The sequence below is a fragment of the Peromyscus eremicus genome, chromosome 8a, assembly GCF_949786415.1.
Source record: "Peromyscus eremicus chromosome 8a, PerEre_H2_v1, whole genome shotgun sequence".
In the NCBI taxonomy this organism is placed as follows: domain Eukaryota; kingdom Metazoa; phylum Chordata; class Mammalia; order Rodentia; family Cricetidae; genus Peromyscus; species Peromyscus eremicus.
In genome coordinates this window covers 84,767,917-84,788,905 of record NC_081423.1, presented here as the reverse complement: position 1 = coordinate 84,788,905, position 20,989 = coordinate 84,767,917, and the positions used below count along the sequence as shown (strand labels likewise).

The following is a 20,989-nucleotide window of genomic DNA, read 5'->3' as shown; positions in this document are numbered from 1 at the left end:
AATCACAAAGCAAGGTATGGATTGTCAGGAAGGCTTGTGCCTAGTGTGGGGTGTGTTTGTGACCCAAGCTTCTGGAAGTAAGAGTCAAGATTCCCAGTAGGAGGTCTGTAGTTTGAGACCAGTGTTATCTCCATACCTTGGTTTACACAGAGCTCATATAGTTTAGGAAGCACCAATTCTGCTCCCTGATGATTAAGTAGGTCTGTTGTAGTACATTTGTCAAAGACAAGCCTAATCTTAGTAGTTTCTGAGTTCCATTTAGTAAGGTTTCTGGTTCTGAGAGCCTTTAACTTTTTTTTTAATCAAAGTCTTGCAATATCGTCCAGGCTGGCTTTGTACTTGTAACCTTTTGTCATGGCCTTTGGAGTGCTAAGATTATAGTTGTAAACTATATCTTTAATCTTCTTAGTAGAAATTAGTTAATGCAGATATTGTACTTTTTATAAAATTAGATTAAAAAGATAAATCCCAGAAAGTAAATAAAAATTAGAATTCAGTCTTGAGTAAGAGGTCAATTTTTTGTTGCTGTTTTGTGTGTGTGTGCAGGGTTTTTTTGTTTGTTTGTTTTTTAGATTTATTTTTTTTTTTTTTCCGGTTTTTCGAGGCAGGGTTTCTCTGTGTAGTTTTGCGCCTTTCCTGGAACTCACTTGGTAGCCCAGGCTGGCCTCAAACTCACAGAGATCCGCCTGGCTCTGCCTCCCGAGTGCTGGGATTAAAGGCGTGCGCCACCACCGCCCGGCTAGATTTATTTTTAGAGACAAGATTAAGAGCACTCTTGCTCTTGTGGAGGACCTGGATTCACTTTCCAGCATCTACATGGTGGTAAAAAACCATCAGTAACTTCACTTCCAAGGAATCTAACGCCTTTGACCCCAGGCACGAGGCACACATGTGGTACATATGCATATTCGGGCAAAACACTGACATATATAAAATAAATCCTAAAACAAATTTAAAAGATTTACTTTTATTTTTGTTTTTATGTGTGTTTCTTTTTTTTTTTTTTTTTTTCCCCCTTTTGTTTTTTTGAGACAGGGTTTCTCTGTGTAGCTTTGGTGCCTGTCCTGGATCTCACTCTGTAGACCAGGCTGGCCTCGAACTAACAGAGATCCGCCTGCCTCTGCCTCCTGAGTGCTGGAATTAAAGGAGTGCACCACCACCGCCTGGCCTATATGTCTGTTTCTTTGAGACTATATGTCACATGTGTGGGGCTCCCAGTAGAAGCCAGAAGAGGGTGTTGGATCTCTTGGAGCCAGAATTATAGGCTCCAGTCCTCTGGAAGAATAGTATGCACTTTTAACACTGAACCATCTTTCAGCCCCAAGAGGTCTAAATTTTAGAGCTAAAAAGGTGAGGGAGGCTATAGTGATAGCTCAGCAGTTAAAGCATTTGTTGCCCATGCAAAGGACCAGGGTTCAGTTCACAGCACCCAATGACCATCTGTTACTCCAGTTCCAGGGATCTAGCACCCTCTTCTGACTTGTGTAGACACCAGCCATGTACATGGTACACATACATACATTCAGGCAAAACACTCATACACATAAAATCTTAAAAATAAATTTAAAAAAGGGTCCGTCCTAGTGGCACACACCTTTAATCCCAGCACTTGGGAGACAGAGGCAGGTGAATCACTGTGAATTCCAGGACAGCCAGAACTACATAGTCAGACCTTGTCTCAAAAAACAACAGCAAAAAATAATAATAAAATTAAGAAAGAAAGGGATTGGAGAAGAATAAAAAGGAGTGGTGAACTGTAGAGAAAAAAGAATATAATGGAAAAGATTGGTTTTTGTTATAGAGAGAATCTGGTTTTGGATCCCAGAACTCCTGTCAGGTGGCTCACAACTGCTTGTAACTCCAGCTCCAGGGGATTTAGACACTGCTGGCCTCATGGGCATGTAACCCCACACAGATATAAGTAACCAAAAATAATAAAATTTAAAGGATATGCCAGGCATTGGTAGAGCATGCCTTTAATCCTAGCACAATTTCAGATTAAAATTGAGAACAAGTGAAAGTTGAAGGCAATTTTTCCTTTTATCATTTTACTTTCTATTTTTTAGTTATGAAGAATGTGGAGCTGGGGTAGTAGCTCAGTCAGTAAAGTGTTTGTCATGCAAGTGTGATGATCTCAGTTTGATCCCTAGAGCCCACGAAAAAAGCCAGTCATGGTGGTGCATACTTGTAACCCCATCTGAGGAGACAGAAACTGGCAGCTCACCAGCCAGCCTAGACAAACCAGCAGCCTCCAGGCCAAAGAGACCCAGACCCTGTCTATAAAAACAAGGCAGGTGGTACCTGAGGAACAACGGGGGCTTACCTCTGATGTGTGTGTGTGTGTGTGTGTGTGTGTGTGTGTGTGTGTGTGTTATATCATGTATTGGGCTTGTGTATGGAGGTCAGAGATAGTTTGCCTCTGCATATGCCAGGCTAGCTAGCCTGTAGTTGTCATACAATTCTCATGTCTCTGAGATAAAATTTCCATTTTTCAGATCAGAAAATTGACTCTCTTATTTTTTTGAGATAAGATTTTCCTATGGCTTGATGTTAACCATGCTGGCCCTTCTGCCTCCACTTCCTGGGTGCTTGTTTTACAGGCATGCATCACCATACTTGACGGGAAGTTCCCATTCCAAACAACAATTTGTACAAGATCCTTTAGCAAATAAGTAGTAGAATTGTGCTAAAATGTGTATGTTTTATTTCTGTTTTAGCAGAATCTTCATAAGTATGTTTTGTGTGTGTGTGTGTGTGTGTGTGTGTGTGTGTGTGTGTGTGTGTAGAATCTGTGCCTTTAATCAGTGTGCTGTATGATATGTCTAAACAATTTACTGGATCCTTCAATTTTGATAGAATTATATTTTTGGTTGTGAGCCTACCCTTTAACGGCTGAGCCATCTCTCCAGCCCAATTTTGATAGAATTATAATACAAGACAGTTGTCTACCTTGCTCTCCAACAGTTTGGAAATGGCTCTGAAAATGATATATTTTGTTTGGAAACTTGAAGTGATCATATATAGTCTTCATACTTAATATAAATTCACTAGAAACTAGAAGCTAAATTAGTTAGTAAAAACTTTTCATAGACTTCTTTTGGTTTTCTGAGACAGGGTTTCTCTGTGTAACAGAGACCTTTTTGAAAGTTAGTTCTCTTTCTACCATGTAGGTCCTCCTGGAGATCACATTCAGCTTGTCAGATTGGTGGCAAGTACCTTTACCCGATCTGGCTGTGTAGACAGGTGGGCCTCAAATTTGAGCTGTTTTTCTGCCTTATCTTCTGATATTTGAGAATATAGGTGTGAGCCACTGTGCCTAGTTTCCCCCTGGATTTTTTTCTTACGTTTTATTTTCAGTGGAATTTTTAGTGTTCTACCATGTATATTTCTTTTTTTGGTTTTTTTGAGACAGGGTTTCTCTGTGTAGCTTTGCGCCTTTCCTGGAACTAGCTTTGTAGACCAGGCTAGCCTCGAACTCACAGAGATCCGCCTGCCTCTGCCTCCCGAGTGCTGAGATTAAAGGCTTGCGCCACCACTGCCCGGCTCCATGTGTAATTTTTATTGTGTATTTTGTTTGCCCTTCTTAAACTATGCATTTCTAAAGACATGTTCTTTGTTAGTACTTTTCGTGGTTTTTATTGTTTGTATATTTACTGACACAATACCCCAGAACTACACTAATTCTTCAAGAAAGATAGGGGCTAGTGAGATGTCTCAGTAGGTAAACGTGCTTGCTGTCAAGCCTGAGTTTGATATCCATGACCCACATAGTGGAAGGAGAGAACTGACTCCTGAAAGTTGTCCTCTGACCTCTGATCTCCACATGCACACCACGACATTCACCACCACCACCACCACCAAATAAATAAATACATGTAGATTGGAGGGGGAAATAGGAGGATGAGTTAGGAGCTGGGCAGGTGGGGGTGGTCCTGTGATCCCAGCACTTCAGAGGCTGGGGCAGGAGGTTCATAAGCAGGCTGGTCTGGGCTATATAACAAAACCTGGGGGTGCAGAGAATAAAACTATAAATTATAACCGGTGCCTACTTAGGACTAATGGGGAAACATATAACAAATATGAGTATTATAATGGTAATACTAGGGGTTGGGGATTTAGCTCAGTGGTAGAGCGCTTGCCTAGCAAGGCCCTGGGTTCGGTCCTCAGTTCCGGAAAAAAAATAATAATGATGATGATAATACTAGAGAATTGAATAATTTAACTTAGAATTTTGTTGTTTGAATGTTAGATGGTCTTATAATAAAAAACCCAGAGCCAGATATCAAGTTGAAAGCTGAAAGAGCCGAGAAGCAGAGCAGCCAGACATTAGTTCTTACCTCTACGAAATCCTCAGGCTAAAGAGAGTGAGTTCCTATTTCCTCACACCTTATAGACCTTTCTCTGCCCAGACTTCATTTCCTGGGATTAAAAGTGTGTGCCACCATTGCCTGGCTCTGTTTCCAGTGTGACCTTGAACTCACAGACATCCAGACAGATCTCTGCCTCCCCAGTGATAGGATTAAGGATGTGTGCCACTACTGTCTGACCTCTATGTCTAATCTAGGGGCTGGCTCTGTCCTCTGATCCTCATGCAAGTTTATTAGGATACACAATATATCACCACATTTCCCCTTTTTTGTCTAAAATAATAAAAAAGGGTTATAACTAATATAAGAAAAACTATATACAATATATACAACCAAGGGTTGCATTAATAATGTCTAGTCCATAAACATTTGACAAATTCAGAGAAAATACTCCATTATCTATTCTAGTTTTGTGCATCCAAAGTGTTGTACCCAATTCACTTTCTATCCTAACTTGTATTACCAACCAAAAACTATTTTTTGATGTCTTTCAAACTTATACACTTTACACATCTTTAGTGAGTTTCTTTTCTGAATTTGTTAACAAGGAAACTGTAACTATAACTGTCTAAACTTCAACTTCCTCAGAGACCAGAGAAGGAAATAATATTACCTAAGTAAGCAGGAAGTGCAAACAAGCTACTTCCAAAAAATGTGAGAAATGACAGAAACAACTGGCTGCCTGGACAGTCACCCAAGATTTCTCTGCAATATTGGGCCATCCGTCTTTGGCCTACAGGCCTAGCATATCTGACAGACTTATCTGTGAAGCAAGATTTGTGAAGGGCCTTCCTACCTTGTCTGAAAGGTTCAGCAATCCTTTGTTTTGTGTTCTGCTTGTCCATTTTGGACAGCATACTGTCAGCAGTTGAGGTAAAGGGCATCTTCTCGCCTAGTGGCTAACTTGCCACAATGAAAGTAAACTTCATATGGAGTTTCTTCAGTGCACATCATCTTCTCTGAAGTATATAGGAGCTGCCTGGAGCAGACATGTCTCATTATCATAAAAAAAGAATCTATGTTATTAAAATATCTTAAATGCTATATTCTGTAGATCTCTGAAGTGTTTGAAGATGATCTCTCTATCTAAAATATATTTCTGTTTGACCTTGAAAACATACCTAATATGGCTACAAGTTTGTGATAGGTGACTAAATAGTAACTTGCATTTCTTTATATCCTAATTAGTTGGTGATAATAGCTTTCAAGAACTAGCAATTTGTATTACATTGTTAAATGAACTGTATAGGTACAATACCTTGAACAAGATTAGAAATATATATATTTCTATAAATATAATATAATAAAATATAATATTTTCTAACAACGTCTCAAATTTGTATCAATATACATAATTTGTATACAATATACAAAAATCCAATCCAATGTGAAATACTTAAAACTAGTAGTTGCGGGGCCTGCCACAGGTCCTTCCAAGGGTGACATTCAGCTGGCGGTTCGAGGAGACGGACCTTCCACCCTAGACCATGGCCAAGTTCATCCGTAACTTCATGGAGAAGGCCCCAGGGCTAATAACCACTGCCGTGACTAACTTGAAGCCTCAATTGGCCACATTTTTTGGTACACCAAGGCTAAGCTGGTTCCCCCAACTCCTGCTGAATTCTCTGCAACTACTCAGAGTGCGGAAAAAAATAATTCAAAGTGCTAAAACTGGTAGCTTTAAGCACCTTACAGTTAAGGAAGCTATGCTGAATGATTTGGTGGCCACTGAGGTGTGGATGTGGTTTTATATTGGAGAGATTTAGGCAAACGAGACATCCTTGGCTTTGATGTTTGAAGACTGATCTTTAAATCTGATTTTATTTGAGTTCCTATTTGAATGTTCTTGGACCACATATAATGAGACTGCTATCTGAATAAAATATTAGCTGTCATAAAAAAAAACAACTAGTAGTTGCTTTCTTTTCTTTTTTTTTTTTTTTTAATTTTTATTTTGCAATACAATTCAGTTCTACATATCAGCCACGGATTCCCTTGTTCTCCCCCCTCCCGCCCAGTAGTTGCTTTCTAAAAGTAGATTCAAGAACCTACCTTTTTATCTTATCTCTAGTGTTGAGGTAATAATAAACTGCAATCTAGATAATCCTAGGGCTTTTTTTTTTTTTTTGTTTTTTTTTTGTTTTTGTTTTTGTTTTTGTTTTTGTTTTTTTGAGACAGGGTTTCTCTGTGTAGCTTTGCGCCTTTTCCTGGAACTCACTCTGTAGCCCAGGCTGGCCCTGAACTCACAGAGATCCGCCTGCCTCTGCCTCCCAAGTGCTGGGATTAAAGGCGTGCGCCACCACCGCCCGGCAATCCCAGGGCTTTGTGTGTGCTAGGCAAGTGCTCTACCAGCTGAACCATACCCCCAACTTCAGGAAGATTATAAGAACACCAAGTAAAAAGTATATTTCAGCCAGGCAGTGGTGACACATCTCAGCACTGGGGAGCCAGAGTCAGGCAGGTCTCTGAGTTCCAGGCCTGCCTGGTCTTCAGAGTGAGTTCCAGGACATCTGGGGCTACACAGAAAAACCCTGTGTCGAAAAAACAAAACGAAACAAAACAAAACAAAAAAAAGAGCTTATGTATTTAGTAGAGAAGCTAAAAGCAAACATAACCTCAGTACTTGGGAAACTGAGACATGGAGAATCAAAGGTTCAGAACCAGCGTGGGTCACATAGCAAAACTGTCTCCAACCACAAAGAATGAAGAGATTACCACCAACATAAACAGCAGGGGATATTATTTAGAAAAGAAAACATGTAATATCTCCCATGTACATAGGGATTTTTTTTTCCTTTTGAAGGAGTGAACAGTTTCACTATGTACTCTGGAATAGCCTCAAAATCAAAATCCTCCTGCCCCAGCCTTCCAGAGTGTTGAGATTTTGAGCATATGCCACCACGCCCCACAAATTTGATTGATTGATTGATTGATTGATTGATTTTTGAGTAGGGTCTTTCTATGTAGTCCTTGCTGTCCTGGAACTCACTAAATATACCAGGCTGTCCTTGAACTTACAGAGGTCCACCTGCCTCTGCCTCCCAAGTGATATGATTTTTATTTTATTTTTCCCGTCTTAACACTGTGTAGACCTGACTGGCCTGAACTCAAGAGGGCTCTGGGGGCTGGAGACATGGCTCAGAGGTTAAGAGCACTGCTTGCTCTTCCAAGGGTCCTGAGTTCAATTCCCAGCAACCACGTGGTGGCTCACAACCATCTGTAATGAAATCTGGTGCCCTCTTCTGGCCTGCAGGGATATGTGCAGACAGAACACTGTATACATAATAAATAAATCTTTAAAAAAAAAAAAAAAGAGGACTCTGACTGCCTCTGCCTCCTGAGTGCTGGGATTAAGGCTGCACATATATACCTGACAATCTGAATTTTTAAAAGTCTAGAAATCCACTTTTTTTTTTTAAATGTTTGTGTCTCTACCTCCTGAGTGCTGGGACTAAAGTCCTGCACCATCACTATGCCTGGCCAGGAGTGTGATGTATGTGTTTGAATGCCGTGGCATGTGTGTGGTCAGAGGACAACTTGGTGTAGTTAGTTTTCTCCCTTCACTTTTACATAGGTCCAAGGATTGAAGTCACATGGTCAGGCTTTACAGCAAGCCATTTTACCTTCTGAATGAACTATTTTGTCCAACCACAACCATATCACTTCAGATCATAACATTCCACTGTAGCTAGAGTTTTCCTGCCTTGCTCATACAGGACAAATCTTTGTCACCTGCCAGTCCCACAGCTGCTCAGACCCAACCAAGTAAACACAGAGACTTATATTGGTTACAAACTGTATGGCCGTGGCAGGCTTCTTGCTAACTGTTCTTACAGCTTAAATTAATCCATTTTCATAAATCTATACCTTGCCACATGGCTCGTGGCTTACCAGGATCTTCACATGCGGCTTGTCATGGTGGCGGCTGGCAGTGTCTCCCTCACCCAGCTTCCTGCTCTCTCAATTCTCCTCTCTGTTAGTCCCGCCTATACTTCCTGCCTGGCCACTGGCCAATCAGTGATTTATTTATTGACCAATCAGCAACACATTTGACATACAGACCATCCCACAGCATTCCACCTTGGTTCCTAAAGACTCATAATCAAAGGTGTATTTAGTTCATCTCTTAAAAGTCCCCATAGTCTTTAACAGTCTCACCACAGTTCAAAAGTCCAAAGGCTCTTCCAAGACTAAAGGCAGTCTCTGCACAGAAACCCCATGAAACAAAGTCAGGTTTGTATACTTCCGTATGCAGTGGCACAGAGTAAACAGTTCCATTCCAAACCATTCCAAACTAAGAAATGCGGGCATAGCACATAAAGACTGGAAGAAATGATGCAGCTCCAGGTTCAGTGTCTGGGGCTTATGACAGAATCATTTGGGCTTCAGAGTGCTTGAGTAACCTGCTGCTTGCTGTAGGTCTGCCTCTTAGAGAACATACACAGCGCTTCTGGGCCAGCTCCGTTCTATACCTGCAGTTTTCCTCTAGGGATTTCCTATGGTTTCCATTGCAACTTAGACTTCACCTTCATGTGGTGGCTTCTTAGGGACTCTTTGCAGGGACTCTGAATCTGCACACATTGCCTGGTGTCAGCAGCTCTCTCCATGAAACCTTGACACAAGACTCTGTTACTTACCCAATGTATTATCTTTCATGCCTGCACAACACGTACCATGTGGTTGATACTGACAAGGTCTGTTGCTACCTTGGGAAGTAGCCTGTTCCCCTTGGACCACAGTTGTATTATTCACTGTGTGCTGACCCTGGGAAAACACTTCCTAGATGATTGTGCCTAATATGGTTTTTGATGTTTTGTTTGGTTTTTTGATTTTGAGATAAGGTTTCACTATATATCCCTGGACAACTTTAAACTTATGTGTAGACCTAGCTGACTTGTAATTCTTGGCTGACCTCCTGCCTCTGCTTCCCAGGTACTGGTATTATAAACATATAAACATGTGCCACCATATCTGGAGAAGGATCACTTTTCAGAAATATTTCTGAGCATGGGATATAGCTGATTCAGTAAAGTACTTGAAGGACCTGAGTTGGATCCCTAGAACCCAGGTTACAAAAAACTGGTTTTGGCACCCTTGTAGTCCCAGTGCTGGGGAAGCAAACATGTAGATCCTTTGGATTGAATAGCTAGGTAGGCTACATGGTAAGCTCCATAAGAGACCTTTTCTCAAAAACCAAGTTGAATAGTACCTGAGGAACAATACCAGCAGGTGTCCTGTGGCCGCCTTAGACATGTGCACCTGCACATAACACATGCACCCTTGGACTTGCACATAGAGATGGTTTTGAAGCCTTGCGATGACTGTGTTAAGAGTTCAGCAGTCTTCTGTATAGTGACTTAAATTTATAAAGTTCGCTTTGTTTGTGACCACTTTCGATCTGTATGACCATTCTGAAAATAGAGAATAGCCATCTGCTCATACTCTCCTGTGGTTGTAAAAAGGCACTAACTGTTTAGTTATCTCCTCTCAGAGAACTGAGGTTTTATAGCCCAGCCTTTTAGGGGGACAGTCCTAAAACAATGTAAGTGTCCCAGCACTTGGGAGACAGAGGCAGGTGGATCTCTGTGAGTTTGAGGCTAGCCTGGGCTACAGAGTGAGTTCCAAGACAGGTGCAAAGCTACACAGAGAAACCCTGTCTCGAAAAACAAAACAATAATTGAAGTGAAGCATGCATACTGTTGAAATCTTTCTAATGCCTTTATTTTGGATCGTGAGCTAATCATGTATCGTGCTCAATGCTGAATTAATTATAGAACTGTATGTAGTTCTGATCCATGGAGTTTTAAGGTTGTCACTTTGTATGCACATTCTTTGTTGTAGTGATGGTAAGTCTCATTACTTTCGTTTTTGAGACGAGTCTCACTCTCCAACTCTAACTGACCTGGAACTCACTGTGTAGCCCAGGCTGGTCTCAGGTTTGCTGCAGTTCTCATCCCACAGCCTCCCCAGTGCTTCCTGGTATGAGTCACCATGCCTGGCTGTTTTGTAGTTCTTTGATTAAAAGATAGTCACATGGCTGGGCGGTGGTGGCGCACGCCTTTAATCCCAGCACTCGGGAGGCAGAGCCAGGCGGATCTCTGTGAGTTCGAGGCCAGCCTGGGCTACCAAGTGAGTTCCAGGAAAGGCGCAAAGCTACACAGAGAAACCCTGTCTCAAAAAACCAAAAAAAAAAAAAAAAAAAAAAAGATAGTCACATAAGGCCAGCTTGCAGGGCAAATAAGCCAGCTAACTGCCCTACAGGTCATCTTCGTAAGTTGGGCCTAGTGAAAGACATAACAGAAATGTTCTTAATAGTTCAGTAGAAATTAAATAAAAACTTCCACACTTTGAATATAAGGAAGTGACTTGACTTTAGCTCAGTGTTGTATAAAGAAGTTGGCTGTTTGAGGGAATACACACTTTGACTACTGCTGCTTGTCTTAAAATTTTTTTTTGATCATTTCAAATTGTTACTTATTCTAAGTTATTCTTTTTTATAATTTATTTTTATTTTATGTGCATTGGTGTTTTGCATGTGTGTCTGTGTGAGGGACTCAGATCCCCTGGAACTGAAGTTACAGACAGGTGTGTGTACAGACAGCCGCTATCTGGGAATTAAACTTAGGACCTCTGGAAGAGCAGTCAGTGCTCTTAACTGCTGAGCCATCTCTCCAGCCCCTCTAAGTGATATTCTTTATGATAGGATCAATCATTGATTGGCAATGAATAAGTAAGGGGATTTTTTTAAAAAACATGAAATAATCTCCTCCTGTATATATTCTTTCCCTCTGTGATTTTTCCTTAGTTGTATAGTCACTTTAATAATAAGAAATTATTGCTTCATGTAAGCAGTGATTTCAACTTCTGATTGTTTCGTAATTTGGATCTTTTCTATGAGTTAACTCTGGAGAAATTACAAATGATAGTTCTTCTGAGGCTTTTTTTTTTCCTGGAATTCTTTTTCAAAGATTGGTCTAGTTATGTACAGAAGCATAGATGTTGGTGACAAAGTCTTTTTTAATAGGAAGCAAAGATCTGAGTAGAGCTGCTTAGTTTTACTCATTCTTAACAGAACTTAGTTCTTTAAACACTGAATATCTAAAGTTGTTTTCTAGACTTCTGATTATTAACTATTTTAAAAAGGTCTTGAAACCCTGTCAGCCAGGCTCCTTATACTTCTTTTGTGAAAAGAAATTACTTGGTCAGTGTCTGGTTGATCCCATCCAGTCTTTACTGTGATTTATTTAAGGAGTCCCATCTTGGACCTGAATACTGATTTGCCAGAATGAATAAGTTAGATGAAAGACTGGAAGCTAAAGGAAGTTTTCTCCCTTTAAACAGACTGACATCCCAGCCCATCCCCCATCCCTGCGTTATTGAAGAGGAGATTAGATTGTTCATGTTCTCAAGTAGCAGTACAAAAATCTCACACCCCATCCTGACCAGTACAGAAACAGCTGCTGTAGCACAAAATGTCCTTCCTCTGTCCTCACTGAAATTGGGGGAGGGACAAAGCCCAATGGTACTTCACCCTGGTCCTGTCTGCCTGCTAGAAGGCCTGTTTCCTCCCCTAATGGTCTCTGCCTAACAAACGGTGTTTCTTTTTTACAGCGTTATGACCCTGGACTTGTTGTGGTGATGGTAAACTTAGCAGTGGTAATTGTGTATTTTCAGACTGAATCACTCCTCTGTCATCAACGCACCAGTGTTAGGCTTCCTCTCTCTGTTGTAGCCTCATCCTTCTGCTTGGTCTTTTCATTTTCCTTTCCTTTCCTTATGCAACTTGTCTGATACCTGTTCATTAAAGGGTACTGTTAAGAAGGGATGTATCTATGTTAGAACTGCCAAGAATCAGTTAGAATATTAAATTCTAATACTGTCAAAAAACTTGATTTCCCCACCCCCAGTGTAATGGGCACTAGCACTTGCTACTGCAATTTATAAATAAGTTAAAACAAACTTTGACTGCCTTAGAAGGCAAAAGTACTAATGCAGAATTTATAAACAGGGGTTTACAGAGGTAATCAATCTATACCAAACTTTGTTGATTCTTCCAAAATAAATTCTGACCAATCAAAAAAAAAATTCTAAAATAAATTTCTTTGATGTTTCTTTTCAATTGTTTCATTGGACTATTTGTTTTTACCAGTAAATCCCTGAATGAGACGTTATGAAAGTGATATTGCACCTAGGAAGTCATTTTTATAACCTGTCTTCTTTACCTTGGTCCTTTTGCTAAAGATTGCAGTCACTGCTTATTTATTATACCATTGGGCAGAAGAGAACACTACGTTTTCATCTTGTTTGATTGGCAGCCTCGGGAATATCTAGTAGAAGACTTCTAGAAGGTTTTTGTTTTCCTGGCAGAAGATTTTCATTAATATTGGGTGGGGTTTTTGTTTTGTTTTAACTATGATGATAATTGCTTGTTTTCTATCTACTTATTGTTTAAAAACAATAATGGGATCTTGTTGATAAGCAGTTAAACTTCTGCGTTTGTTTTTCAGTATGATTTAAAGATAAAAAATACAAATTCCATAAGTATATAGTGACCAGACACAAGTATTGCTGGTTTTTTTTCTTAAGGATCCAAACAAACCAGTTATTCTAAAATCTTTCTTTGATACTACCTAAGATTTAACCTGACAAAACTCAAATTTCTTGCCCAAAGGTATAATAATATATGTGTGTGTGTGTGTGTGTGTGTGTGTGTAACAACAACAACAAAAACAAGACGAAAAACAATTGTTTACACCAGCCTGAGTGAAATGATGAGGGAAGTAAACTTTGTGTTTTTTCACTAAAGGTGTACCCTGGGTAAGGTAAGTCCTTCTCAGTTACATCACAACGAACAGCGCAAGTTGTGATGTAAACCAGCTGTGGTAGTAAAGTGCTTGTCTGCCCCATTTGCTTTGTTTGGCTGGTTATGAGTGGATTAAATATCTATTTATTTCCAAAAAATCTCCAGTATAGATCAATTAGTTGAAAGTCAATTTTCTTCGCAACTAGTCCTTTTCACAGCTTACCAGTTACCATCCATAGCCAGTGGCAAATTCACTCTAGGAAATGAGACCTTAGGCACCAGTTTTAAAATAAAACCAGTCTTGTCCCTAAGGTCAAGTAGCTGTTGTTTTTTATTTAAAGTTTTCCTTTGATTGAAAGGGGTCTTTTGAAAAACAAAAATTTAAAGCATACTGATTTATAATTGTATCAGTTTCCTCTGTTTGAAATGCGCTCTTTTGTTCCCCCTATTCAAGCGGTTAATTAAGATATATTCATCACCAGTTTTAAGGGATGACATCCATTCACTTTGCTTTGCCATAGTTACCTGGAGTTCTCTTCTGCTAGGAGGTCAACCAACATGATTTGTTGGGTTTAATTCAGGAAAGGAAGGCTTGGATGGAAGCTGTGAGAATGGCTTTTGTTTGGTTCACTGTAGCTTTCTGGTCTCTGCACTCCAAGGCAAGATCTAACCACCCAAACCTAGTGTTAAAGTGACTGTTGGGCTAATTGTATGTCTCAACTTGATTCTGTGTTCCTGTTACAGGGAGAACAGACCCTATTCCGATTGTTGTCAAGTATGATGTCATGGGCATGGGTCGAATGGAAATGGAGGTAAATTGATCTCATTAAGCATTTTATGTGATGTATAAAGTGGGCATTAACTTCAAACTTAGATATCAGTGTAAGCATTTATGTATCAGATGAACATAATTTTAATTTTTCTTTGGTCAATTAAAAATATATTTTATGTTTTTATTTTGTGCTATTTTTGAAGATATAAGAAGATATAAATACTGCCTCTGTTTTAACTGGGTTGTAAACATTGTTTTCCCAGTATTATACAGAAAGACCAGGTCAGGCTCTGGTACTTGTTTTAATAGACAGTGTTGCTCTGTGCTTAAAACACTAGAAGCTCTGCCCATGTAGAGTTGTATACAGCTATTATCCGCGATACCTTCTTTCGATTGTCTGAAGTGTTGGCGATGAATATTGAACTGAAGCCTTGTTATCAACAGTTGGGTCTATTAGGACTATCAGGAGAGAGATTAAGGAACTTACTTGGCTTGCTGTTTTCTGTGACAAGACAGTAAAGCAAGAACTATCAGAAAAAAACACAAGCTTCTTGCTTTCCAACAACATTACACTTGTGTAAATGACGTTTTTTGTAGCTAACTCTGTACTTTAGGAAATAAGAATAAATATATCTTTTTTTTGTCAAGCTGGATTATGCCGAAGATGCTACCGAACGGCGTCGTGTCCTAGAAGTAGAAAAAGAAGACACAGAAGAGCTGAGACAAAAGTACAAGGTACCTTAAACAAAGGCACTGTTGTTTGAGAGTGTCATACAGAGAAGAGGTGGTCTTTTTTGGTGAAAAGGGTCTCCTTGACTGACAGCACTTGTTTACATTTGGTGGTGATTTGTGTTAATCTCAATTTGCAGTTACTTTTTATTTACTACCATAGTAAAAATTGTGTGTGTTGGACAAATTGCATTGGGTTTGAAAATACTAGTCCCAGACAGTACATAGAAAGTCAAATAGTAGCAGCAGAAAAACAACGAAGAGTCCCTGAATGCTTTCCTTTTTAAAAGAGAAAGTGGATGATGGTATTTTTGTGGGGCTGGCATTCATTTTTTGTAATGCCACAGTGTGCATAGAAATCAGAGAACAACTATCAAGAGTTGGTTTTTTCCACCACCCAAAGATCAACCTCAGATCTCTGGCTTAGCAGCAGGTGGCCTTACCTGCTGAGCTGTCTCACCAATCCTGAATGAGGTATTTTATTGTAACAAATTGAGAATTTTCTTTTTCATTGTTAATTATACTCAGTACTAAAGCACAAATTTATCTCTCCATGTGGACATCAAGTTGAATTCTTTTTCCTTTTTTTCTTTTTGTTTGTTTTTGTTTTTCAAGACAGGGTTTCTCTGTGTGACAGCCCTAACTGTCCTGGAACTTGCTTTGTAGACCAGGCTAGCCTTGAACTCACAGAGAACCACCTGCCTCTGCCTTCCCAGCACTCGGGAGGCAGAGGCAGAAGGATCTCTGTGAGTTCAAGGCCAGCCTGGGCTACAGAGTGAGTTCCAGGACAGGCTCCAAAACTACACAGAGAAACCCTGTCTCAGAAGAAGAAAAAAAAAAAGAGGCAAGGCAAGGTACTAGACATGACAGCACACACTTAGATAGTCCCAAGCAACACCTAGGGTCACTCACACAAGGAGATTGTCTCAGAAAAGGAAAAAAAAGGGGGGAGCTTAGGAGATGGTTCAGTGTGTGAAGCACTTACTAATGCCAGATGTGGCAGTGCATGTCTGTGATCTCAGTGCCCCTGTGGGGAAATAGGAAACAGTGACAAGGTGATGCCTGGAAGCTTGTGGACCATGTAGCCTGGTACATTGTGGCAAGTGAGACACCTGTCCCAAACAAGGTGGAAGGTAAGGATAGACACCCAAGGTTGTTCTCTGACCTTGCACTCAACATACTTAAACATGCTCCACATATATGCAAACAAAACATATGGTTTGATTTTTTTGTTTGTTTGTTTTTTTGAGACAGGGTTCCTCTGTGTAGCTTTGGAACCTGTCCTGGATCTCACTCTGTAGACCAGGCTGGCCTCGAACTCACATAGATCCGCCTGCCTCTGCCTCCTGAGTGCTGGGATTAAAGGTGTGTGCTACTACACCTGGCTAAGTTTATCTGTTTTAAAATTCTAAAATGATTGTTCTTAAAGAACTTGGGATTTTCACTGCTCACTATTAGAACCTAATCAGTCATGAATAAAAATTGTAGTATACATCTATGTAATACGGTTTATTTAGAGATTTTTAAATTACATGTAGTTGCTCTGTGTCTGTCTGTCTGTCTTTCTGTACCTGTCCAAGACCAATTCCATGTCTGTCCATGTGCATGCCATGACATACCTATGAAGGTCAGAGCACAACCATAAAATGATTTGTACTATGTAGGTCCCATGGGTCATACTCAGGTTTGATGGCAACTGCCTTTATCCATTGAGCCATCCTCATACTGTCCCATTTCCTGTCTTTAAATACTGAGCCAGGCATGGTGACATGTACCTGTAATCCAAAAATTTGGATTACCTCAAGGATGATTGCCTCAAGGTCAAAGCCAGCTTCAGCTACACAATTTTAGGCCATCCTGGGCTATAGTGTGAGTGGCAATCTCAAAACAATAATAACACACACCCCAATTAATTAATTAATTGAAAAAGATATTAAATATGTCTTGGTTATTCAAAGTCTCTTACCAGATTTTTTGGTCTGTCTTCTTTCCTCCCTCCCTCCCTCCCTTGATGGGGAGTAATAGGGGAAGACAGAGTCCCACTAATGTGGCCCAGGCTTGCCTGAAACCATGTAATCTAGGCTGGCTTTAGTTTATGCTCCTCCTGCAGTGTTCAAATATACAAATTGTTACCCTACCAAATTGCCCTTTGTGTTTTATCCAGCATTTATCAGTGTCATTGAATTTTATGGAAAGTTATTTTTCTCTCTACTTGAGCAATAGCTGTCTAAATCCTACTGAGTTTATTTCTTGTTTGTATTTTGTGATTCTTAACAGGATTATGTTGACAAAGAAAAGGCGATCGCAAAAGCCTTAGAAGATCTTAGAGCCAACTTTTACTGTGAACTCTGTGATAAACAGTATCAGAAACATCAGGAATTTGACAACCACATTAACTCTTACGATCACGCACACAAGCAGGTAAGGGATAACTACTTGGTACCAAGGAAAAATATTCTTAATTGTTATAACTATTGATGCTTATGAGTGTGACTGGTTTCTTGTGTCAGCCAGTCCTTATTTTTGGCCACCTGATAAACTAGATTTTTTTCCCCCATGGGAACTATCCCAACATAGATACCCTCTTCTCCCTGCTACTCCATCACCATTTTCAGTAGAATAATAAATTGTGAGTTTCTTAAACCTTAGGTAATGTTTGTGATTTTAATTTCAGATTTTTTCTAATAAGGCAATTGAGCTGAGGACCACTGAGAGAGCTTTATGTCAGTTTCTTTCCTTTTCTCAACATGTTAAACTTGTGGTCTTCTGAACCTCTGAATGTAAGAGTTCAAGTTTTGGGGGCTGAAGAGATGGCTCAGTGGTTAAGAGCATGGACTGCTATTCCAGAGGACCTGAGTTCAATTCCCAGCACCCACAAAGCTGTCTGTGACTATAAATAAATAAATAAATAAATAAATAAATAAATAAATAAATAAATAAATAAATAAATAAATAGTTCAAGTTTTAATGGCTACTATTTCCTGTCAGTAAGTCATTTTGTTATTCCATATACCTTGGAAAGTGACTAAGTCTTGAAGAATAATAAAATTAGATAACAAACCCTTCTTGTCTTAATTAGAGTTTCTGTTGTGAGGAAACACCAAAATTGACCAAAAGCAATTTGGGGAAGAAAGGGCTTATTTCATCACTGAGGCTTGAAGTGAGGGCAGGACTCTGGAGGCAGGAGCTGATCCAGAGGCCATGGAAGAGTGCTGCTTACTGACTTGTTCCTCACAGGTTACTCAGTTTGCTTTCTTAGAATACCCAGGACCACCTTCTTAGGCTCTTGGTAGTTACTTCAATTAAAGTGCTTTTAAACAAGCAAGGTCTTGCTAAATGGCTCAGGAACTCCATATGTAGACCGAGCTGGTCTTGAGCTTATGGTGGCCCTCCTGCCTACCCCACACATGCCCACCCAGTGTTAGAATTGCTGGGCTATCTCCCTAGCTCTCAAAGTTGCTTTTTAAGAGGAAAGACTTTCTATGCAAAATATTTAGGAAAAGTGCCAAACTAATAAAATTTATATTGACATTAATACCTCAATGATACAGCTCTCAATTTAAGTGTAATAGAAATTGTTATAACTTTAATTCTTAGATTTTGACATTCTCATTCATTCTCCTGTATATTTTATTGACGGATTTGCTTTACTACTCATAATAATTACAGGAGTTATCATCTTGGAGATAACTCCCTCAGGAGGTGCTTAGCAGTTGTTGTCTGGATACATTTCAGGCTGCCTTAACTAGGAGGTGGTACTTCTTGGGATCACATTGAGTGGAATTCAAAGATACTGTTAAATATCCTACAGTGCACAACACCTTAAAGACTTACCTGGCCCAGAATTGCAATCACTGGTGCTGAGGTCAACTATTGAAAACCTTCAAATATATGATTATTATTTCACACTCGCTTAGCACAGATTATAATCATTTTACATTTCTGGTTATCATACACATTTATAAAGAGCTCATCTCAATTCAAAGTGTTTACTTATAATTGTTTTTAGATCAAAATAAAAATATAAAATTAAGAATTTGGGGAGACGGTTCAGATGGTAAGGCGCTTGCTGTACAAGCGTGAGGACTGGACTGGATCTCTTACACCATGTAAAAGGCAGGTGGGTGTCATAGCATGTGTGTAATCCCAGGAGACAGGGAGTCCCAGGAGCAGGTTGACTAGCCAGACCAGCCAAAATGGTGAGACCCCTGCCTAAGCATGTAAGGTGGGGAGTGACTAAGGAAGACATCTTCCATCAACCTGGAGTCTCCAACGTGTCCATACACCATGGACACTTAACACTCCTCCCAATTTTTTTATCCTGAGGATTGGCAGATTGCTCATCGAGTAAGTGCTTATAGCACAAGCATGATACTATGGATTCTGACCCCCAGCACCTATGTACAAAGCAGGCATGGCGGCCTGCACCTGTAATTTCTGTGCTGGAGAGGCAGACAGTTTTATCCCAGGGTTTCAACCAGCCTCACTAATTAGCAGGTTCAATGAGAGATCATGTCTCAAAAAATAAGATAGGAGGTGATAAAGACAACTTACACTAACCTCTAGTATCCATATGTGCATACATATACATACATGTATAATACATAAAATTAGGAATTTCTTACAGAGAATTCATTAATACTGTCCACTAATATATAATATGTTTGAGAGCCCTGATTTGGAAAGATCTTTAGCTGTGTGATTCACAAATGCATATTAGTTCATTCCTTCACCTAAATTAGAAGTACACTTTACATATTAAAAGAACCTAGGCATCATGCCATGGGCCTGAGACCTCAGTTTTCAGTAGGTGAAGGCAGGAACATTTTGAATTTGAAGCCAGCCTGGGCTACATAGGAAGAAGTTTCTGTCTCTAAATACAAAGCAAAAGAAAAGAACAGTTGTAGTATATATGAATTTGATTTTTTTGTTTTATTTTTATTAGAATGTTACTCATTTTGCTGAAAAGTAGACCATGTCATCTTTCTTCATAGTCTTGTCTTCTATAAATTGTAAAATCTCAAAAGAGCATATTATATAGCAACAGAAAAGTCTTAAATTTTTATTTTATAATTCTAGCTGTTCTCTACTCAAATCCATCCTTCCTTCCTTCCTTCCTTCCTTCCTTCCTGTCTTTTTTCTCTTTTTGAGACAGGGTGTTAACTGTGTAAAATAATGCTGGCCTTGAACTTGTGATCCTCTTGTTTCAGCCTCTAGAGTGCTGTGGTTAAAGGCTTATCTTGCCTTGCCTGACCTGTATTTAAAGTTTGTAAAGAACTATTAGTTGACTTTGGTACAGCCCAGCTAAATAACACCTGATAGGAGATAGGATCGTGCATTCTGTTCCTCCTCAGTAGGCATGAGCTTACAACTGAGCCTGCGTTTTTCCAAATTGGTGCTCTAAAATTATAAAGGCACCCTGTGCTGCCTTCCAGCAAGACACAGGATTATTATAACTCTGAGGTCAAAGGTAAGTACTTTACTCCATATTAATTATTCCTAGCTTGCATCTCCTATCCAATTTTTACCATTAAAACTTTGGAGAAAAGCTTTATTAGTGGTGAACTAAAATAGGAAGGTCCTGGGAAATACTTTTACCTTTTCTTTTTTTCCCCTCGGAGCTGAGGACCGAGCCCAGGGCCTTGATCTTGCTAGGCAAGTACTCTACCACTGAGCTAAATCCTCAACCCTGCTTTTACCTTTCTTAAGGTCCAATTTCTAAAAAAAGAAAAAGCATGATTACTCTCATTTGTGATCTTTTTTAAGGAATGGGAGAGGAAGGTGTTAAATGCCTCTGTTGGCTAGCTCTTCTCAAATTTTCTAAGATTTTGTGATGTACATAAATGTTGAGACTCTGCTTAAAATTTCTACATGTAAAAGTTAGGCATTGTGATTCTAATTCTCGTGCTCAGTTTTATCACCTTTGAAATCTCCAGTGATGAAGCCAGCCATCCTTAAAGAAATAACCCAATGTATGATTACTTAATAAGTTCTGACATGCGGGGCTGGAGAGATGGCTCAGAGGTTAAGAGCACAGGCTGCTCTTCCAGAGGTCCTGAGTTCAGTTCCCAGCAACCATACGGTGGCTCACAACCATCTGTAATGAGATCTGGTGCCCTCTTCTGGCATGCAGGCATACATGCAGAACACTGTATATATAATAAATAAATCTTTTAAAACAAAAAAAAAGAGGAAGAGAAGAAAAGAAAAAAAAGTTCTGACATGCCTGAGTGCTCAATAAACATCAACACTGATTATGTCTGAGCCTCTATGGTTTAGTTGCAAGCTACAGTTAAATTCAAAACTAGAGGTTTTTCT

General features: G+C 39.6%; 1 protein-coding gene and 1 pseudogene across 2 annotated transcripts in view; both read left to right on the top strand.

Annotated features, from left to right (window-relative positions):
* The window catches only part of Gpatch8 (G-patch domain containing 8), a 72,642-nt gene that overhangs the window by 35,119 nt on the left and 16,534 nt on the right, over positions 1–20,989 (top strand). For both annotated transcript variants that reach the window (XM_059271877.1, XM_059271878.1), the window contains 3 exons: positions 13,915–13,982; positions 14,591–14,677; positions 16,949–17,092. In XM_059271877.1, coding sequence (XP_059127860.1) covers positions 13,915–13,982; positions 14,591–14,677; positions 16,949–17,092 — 299 coding nt within the window. The remainder of the gene's footprint in view (positions 1–13,914; positions 13,983–14,590; positions 14,678–16,948; positions 17,093–20,989) is intronic.
* Positions 5,794–6,255, top strand: LOC131917804 (ATP synthase subunit g, mitochondrial-like; annotated as a pseudogene).